Source organism: Augochlora pura, chromosome 11 (genome assembly GCF_028453695.1).
Source record: "Augochlora pura isolate Apur16 chromosome 11, APUR_v2.2.1, whole genome shotgun sequence".
NCBI classification, from domain to species: Eukaryota; Metazoa; Arthropoda; class Insecta; order Hymenoptera; family Halictidae; genus Augochlora; species Augochlora pura.
Window position 1 is genome coordinate 1,682,234 of NC_135782.1, and position 6,578 is coordinate 1,688,811.

At 41.8% G+C, this 6,578-nt stretch overlaps 1 protein-coding gene across 7 annotated transcripts in view; it reads left to right on the forward strand.

Annotated features, from left to right (window-relative positions):
* Nucleotides 1-5,065, forward strand: part of LOC144476835 (putative fatty acyl-CoA reductase CG5065) — a 47,793-nt gene extending 42,728 nt beyond the window's left edge. For all 7 annotated transcript variants that reach the window (XM_078194110.1, XM_078194116.1, XM_078194111.1 and 4 more), the window contains 5 exons: nucleotides 122-849; nucleotides 1,140-1,388; nucleotides 1,643-1,992; nucleotides 2,336-2,932; nucleotides 3,018-5,065. In XM_078194110.1, the coding sequence (XP_078050236.1) occupies nucleotides 637-849; nucleotides 1,140-1,388; nucleotides 1,643-1,992; nucleotides 2,336-2,932; nucleotides 3,018-3,159 (1,551 nt within the window). In that variant the 5' untranslated portion in view covers nucleotides 122-636 and the 3' untranslated portion in view covers nucleotides 3,160-5,065. The remainder of the gene's footprint in view (nucleotides 1-121; nucleotides 850-1,139; nucleotides 1,389-1,642; nucleotides 1,993-2,335; nucleotides 2,933-3,017) is intronic.
* The last annotated feature ends 1,513 nt before the right edge of the window (nucleotides 5,066-6,578 follow it).

Below are 6,578 nucleotides of genomic sequence, written 5' to 3' on the forward strand. Positions count from 1 at the left end.
TCGCGATGACGTCGGGGGTAGGCGAGAGAGGCGGTAGAATTAATTCTGCGTGACGCGTGTTTGTCGGACGACGCTAATCCCGCTCCTCATTTTTTTCATCTCTCTCTCTCTCTGTTTCCAGCTGAGTAAAAGCAGCGGTCGCGGGTGGCCCGAGATGAATCTGGCAGAAATTAAATCCATTCGCAGCTCGCTTGGAAAAACCCGGAACGGCGTGAACGTGTGCCAGTTTTCGTTCTGTCTATTGAGAAGTCGTCTGTTCCCCGATCTCTGAGCGAGATTCTCTTCTTCCACGCTGTACAGTTCGCGAGAAGAGAGCAGGCAGAAAAGGGATAAAAGTATACGGAGGACCCGTATCGAGACCAAAGACAAAAAAAAAGCCGAGGAGAGAACGCGCGGAGTAACCGGAAGAAGCGGCTATTTTCTGATCTCGAATCCGGTGGAGAGACGCAGGTCGAGGAAGAAAAGGGACAAGAAAATAGACACGGGAGAAAGCGAGAGGAGGAACAAGAAGCAGGCTGCTTGATAGCGGGAGCGCGCCCAAGGAGAAGCTTTCTACGGGCCCGCCGTTACTAGAGAGGAAAGTAATTAAGGATTATTTCGTTTCGCTGTGAAAGAAGAGTGGAGAGAAACGACAAAATGAGCACAATGACCAGCACCCCATCCTCGTCCGTGAAGGACTTCTACAGGGATAGGTCTGTCTTTATCACAGGCGGCACCGGTTTCATGGGCAAAGTACTTGTCGAGAAATTGCTTAGATCATGTCCCGGTATCAAGAATATTTATTTGCTGATGAGACCGAAGAAAGGACAGGACGTTCAGCAGAGGTTGCGGGAGTTGTTGAATGGACCGGTAAAGATCGTTTTTTCCAGCGTAGGATATTCTTTACTATGTAATGCTAAGGATAAGAGAACGTAGTCTTTGTAAATATTTATAATCAGACGTGTTTTTATAGTACATTGTAAATATTATAGTATTTTAGAGTTCATTGAACTTTCTCGTGAAAAATTCCGTAACAAAATAATAATTAGCTTCGTTTCCAATATTTGTATTATACAATACTATTATACATTAGCTAAGAATTGAATAGGATGGATGATTTACCTAAAATTTGATTAATCGTGTGCTTGAAATTTGTTCAGCTGTTCGAGAAGCTGCGACGGAACGCTCCGAACGAGCTTTCGAAGATCATTCCCGTTTCCGGGGACATAACGGAACACCAATTGGGAATCTCGGAAGCCGATCAAGATATGTTGATACGATGCGTATCTGTCGTTTTCCACTCGGCCGCCACTATAAAATTCGACGAGGCGCTCAAGCTTTCCGTTACCATCAACATAATCGGTACTAAGCAGCTCTTAAATCTGTGCCATCGCATGGACAACCTGGTGGTAAGATTTGTTTCCCTCTTCACCCTTTTTTTTTACGCTGCCTCGCGTCTCCCGCTCGTTGTTCCAGCATTACCTGCACGCAACCGTTGTATTTTTTTTATTATTCATATCTCTACTCATGTAATTCAGCAAAAGCCTCGATCAAGAACAGAACCAATTAGGTCAATTAGGGTAATTGTCACGCGCCAACTGTTCCGCGAAACCGAATCGAACCTCGCTTTGGTATTGTTAAAACATGAAACGTTCGTTTCTAGGCCCTGATCCACGTGTCGACGGCGTACTGCAACTGCGACCGCAGGGACGTCGCCGAGGAGATTTATCCTGTCGCCGCCGAGCCGGAAGACGTGATCGCGTTGACGAGGATCATGGACGCCAGGATGGTGGACGATATCACGCCGACTCTGATAGGCAAACGGCCGAACACTTACACGTTCACCAAAGCCCTGACCGAGAGGCTATTGCAGTCGGAGTCCGGTTGCTTACCGATTGTGATAGTGAGACCTTCCATCGTGTTGTCCTCGCTGAAGGAGCCGGTATCTGGATGGGTGGACAACTGGAACGGCCCGACCGGAATTATAGCCGCCGCCGGCAAAGGTTTCTTCAGGTACAGTGAACCTACGGACAGGTTGATTCTCGGGAATGCTCTACCACCTGCTGATCGGTGCCACTTTTTTTTCCACCGCGACGATGACGCGTAGTAGATGAACGAACAAAAAAAGTCTGAGCAATACACAGGGTGTCTCAGATGTCTGCGTTGATTCTGTGGAAGATTTTATGTAACTTTTCCCTTAGGAAAAACGTTGACATCGGCTTTATTAACGAGTTATTAATTAAACACTTGGCAAACTCTAGACGGCGTTAGTTAAGCTTAGCAGCTAGTGTTAAATAATCTCCCTTCCTTATAGTCATAGGTCAGATTATTGACGATGATGTATGGTTATTCGCAGGAGTATGCTGTGTCACGAGGACAAGGTCGCAGATTTGGTGCCGGTTGACATAGTGATCAACTTGATGATCTGCGCGGCATGGAGGACCGCGACGAATCGCACTAAAACGATCCCGATCTACAATTGTTGTACAGGTCAACAGAACCCGATCACTTGGAGACGGTTCGTTGAGCTGATGTTCAAATTCACCCGGATGCACCCGCCGAACGACGTGATTTGGTATCCGGGGGGCCAATGCCGCACCAACCCTGTGGTGAACAAAATGTGCACGCTGTTCCAGCACATGATACCGGCACATATTTTAGACTTCCTCCTGCGACTGAGGGGCAAGCAGCCGATCATGGTCGGTATACAAACGAAACTCCACAAAGCGACGCAATGCCTCGAGTACTTCAGCACGCAGCAGTGGAACTTCAGGGATGATAACGTTCGACGATTAGGTAAAGAACTTAGCCCCGAGGACCGACAAACCTTCCCATTCGACGTCCAAGAAATCGACTGGCCGACATATTTGGAACATTATATACTTGGGATTCGACACTTCGTTCTGAAGGAGAGCCCGGACACGCTACCCGCTGCTCGTTCATATATTAGAAAGTAAGCGGCCATTCGCGCCATGCCTCGAGCTCTGCGAAAGTTGATGTTCTCTATAGATGCTTTATTATTAATTTTTCTGTTTCAGATTATATTGGATTCACAAAACAATTGAATTCGGACTGCTATTGGTAGTGCTGCGTTTGCTGTTTCTGCGCAGTTCCGTGACCCGAACTGCATGTTTTTCACTGCTGTCTATCGTGTTACGCATGTGCCGTATGATTGTTTGACGGCGCAGAACCGTTGCCAAGAATCGCGAGAAGCGTCTTAAGAAACACAAGTTAACCGTAAAGCATAATTTAAAGGTGCGGATTGTCCTTCGACTTCACTGCTCGGCGTATCCGACGACAAATCGCTATGTTCACACATCCCATGGGTTGGCCTTTTTGATGTTTCTATTTGTTCGTAAGTAAATTAGCGTTCGGTAGAAGTGTAATTCTGCAAGGTGTGTCGGTTGTTTAAAGAAAATAAAAAAAAGAGCAAAACGTTTTAAGAAAGAACGAAAAAAAGGTGGATATAAACAAGACAAAGCAGAGTCGAAAAAGCTGAAAAAAAGAGAAACCAAAACGTGTACCCGACAAGCTTCCGAAACATTTATTGTAAAAATCCTTTGTTACTTCGAAAGTTGTCCCTTCGACGAGAGTACAAGGGACCTTCCTTTCTTTCGATCGCGATGAATCTCGCGTCCGTCGTCTTCTTGTTCGAGACAGCATCCGGGAAGAGGAGGACAGAGAAAGAAGGTTCTTCTTTAATCGACCGTTTCTTATGTAACGCGTTTTTGATGCCATCAAAGCGTTTCGTTCATGAACATCGATTTTTTGCATATCGTCGATTTGTAATGACGCAACGTTAGGGATATTCGGACTTCCCTTGACGTTCGTCTCGGTATTGTTTTTGCGGTAGCATCGCACATCGCCACTGTGAGACGAGTACGACGAACTCCGTGAGCCGGCAGTCTAACAACTGCTCGAACATATATTTGACCTACTTTGTTAATTTGCAATATCGAACATATTTCATTGAGCTTTTTGTAAATGATGTTCTCGTGGCCTGGTTTGCTTAACGAACGAAAAATGAGATCAGTGTTTTTACTATTCAGCAGGACCGTCTGTTCTGCGTTGCAAAAATTCTTCCGCTCTTTGGTCCGATAATAAACGTTGTGTAACTTGTGTGGCGTTCCAATGCTTAAAACCGATTTCCCGTGACTTCTTGATCGTCGACACATGGTTTTACCATATTCCGTTTCCGATGACACACGTCCTGTTACTTTGTTTTTTGCCAAATAAGAAATATGGTGAACCCAGGTTTAATATTAATTGTAGAAATAAATCGAATGCGTTAGTATAAAAGTATATATATAATATATATAATATAGTATATATATATAATATATATATATTTATGTGTATGTAAATGTATTTTAACATGGCCAAAAATTTTAATGCCTGCTGACTTCCTTCCCTTTCTCATAATTTTTATGGAATACGTTAAGTGATACTGTAAACTGCGCGCTCAGGGCATTTTAATCCTTTCGAAAAATGGATTCCCAAAGGATAGTTCTTGGAGTGAATTTTTTCACAATTTAATATAACACAATACTGTAATACAAAAGAAAGGATTAAATGTTTGCCCTGAGATCAAATCCTTCCGAGTCTATCACCGAACAGTCTTTAAATCCCTAGTCACAACTTTCTTGTAAACGCGGATACATTTGTTTCCAAACTGCAGGTACGTTTGTCCATGGAAGAAGTAATGTGTCCGTTTTCTAGACTCGAAAGGATCCTTTTGGAAAATTGAAATGCCGGCTAGAGGAGCTACAAAATTCGTCGTGCCTTTTTGTTGTCGCTATCCGATATTTTCTTTGTTCATTTACATTGCGACGTGAGATACATAGACGGATATTCAACTATGTTTCGTGTATAGGATATGTACGTTTGATCTAATCGGTTTCACCATTGACGAATCGGAATTTCTAAAAGTGTTAACTTTTATTGTGTAATCGTTATTCTTTAAGCTAGTAGTATAAATAAGGAATTTGTAAAAAGAAGAAGACTTCATAAAATACTAGTGTAGCAAACATTTTGGAGTTTTAAGTATGGTGTGCAATAATTAAAAATTGTACGTATCTATATGTTACATTTGACGTCAATATTGCTTCCTTTATTTTAATGGTAACTCTAGCTCTAGAATTATAATCAAAATTACACCAGCGTGTCACTTGGTTTGTTGTTGGTGAAACTAAAAACCAAATTTAAGGGAATGTCCTTAGCGCGTCCGCCATTTTCAACGAACAATTGCGGCGTTACCAACACACCCAGGTGCACCATTGCCTGCATTTAATGTTTTCCAAAAAAACTGCCACCGTAAGGCAACACACACAGTGAATAGAATCATTCGTCAACAGGGACGTTAAAACGTTCGCCATAAAAGTAAGGGAAGAGAAAATATCACTACGTATCTTACGCGTATAATGGTCATAGAGTTATTGACGCAGAAATTTTGAAGGCATTGGCAACTTATCTTTATCTTCCGGTCAAGTTCTTCGCACGTAATGTAATTGTTAGTAGGCGGCTCATCGACCAAAGTGACGAGATTGGCCGAACTTAGAATCGTTAGGCGAAGAGGAGACAAATTTGTAAATACGAGTTATTGATATTAACGAGGAGAACGATTTTATATAATATAATTCGTGCATCCATTTTCATGACTCATTCGTGTGTATTAGAGTTTGTCCAACGCATGTTTTCGCCACTGTATCCCGATATATATATATATACATATATATTTTACCGCAGCGTCCTATGTACAGTACACATTCCAATATTTATTTAATAAGTCACGGATATTTGATCACATATCTAGGAATCCGTCAAAAATCTAGACGCTCAAACGCAAGAAGCTTTTACTCGTAAACTCTCTACGAAAATTTATGATACAGGTCTCGATCTTCTTTCATATGCCAACCGGACTGCGGAACTTTATGCGGATTTAGAATACTCTGTATTTATCTGACAATGAAATTTATCGAGGTGTGCCAAATTATTACGCTGAAGCGTTTGTGATACAACGCTTAGAAATCTAACGTAAGATAATATTCAAATTAAAATCAATTCGCTGAAACTTAAACAGAAAAATGACCTATCGAGGGAGGACAACTTTGCGAAGAGATAAAGAACCATACTCCTTCGCTCACGCTTCTAATCCGTATCTATAAAATCGTTGACGAGGCAAACGTAACAAGCATACCCTATAAATGCATAGATTCCGCAGTCCTACAATAAAAAACGAGTTACTCATAATTTCAGTGATCCGTGAAATGCGTGTAACGTTATTAATCAAGTGAATCAAACTATGTAATGTATCTTATACAGAGTGTTTCGTTTAGCTTAACCATTTACAGAGTATTCGAGAAAGGAATTTCTAACATTACCGCACAGTATGTTCGATAATTCTTGGCTATTAAGAAAAAATATATGAAAGGATTATTGAAGAAATTCGAACGTAGATTCATTTATTTCTCAAAACCGTAACATTCTGTGCACTGTTCTCAAACACTTTCCTACATTTTCTTGTGATGGTTAGGACAAAAAAAAAGAAGAAGAACACTCTATATGATTTACCAGCATACTTTATACGCACCCGGAAGAAT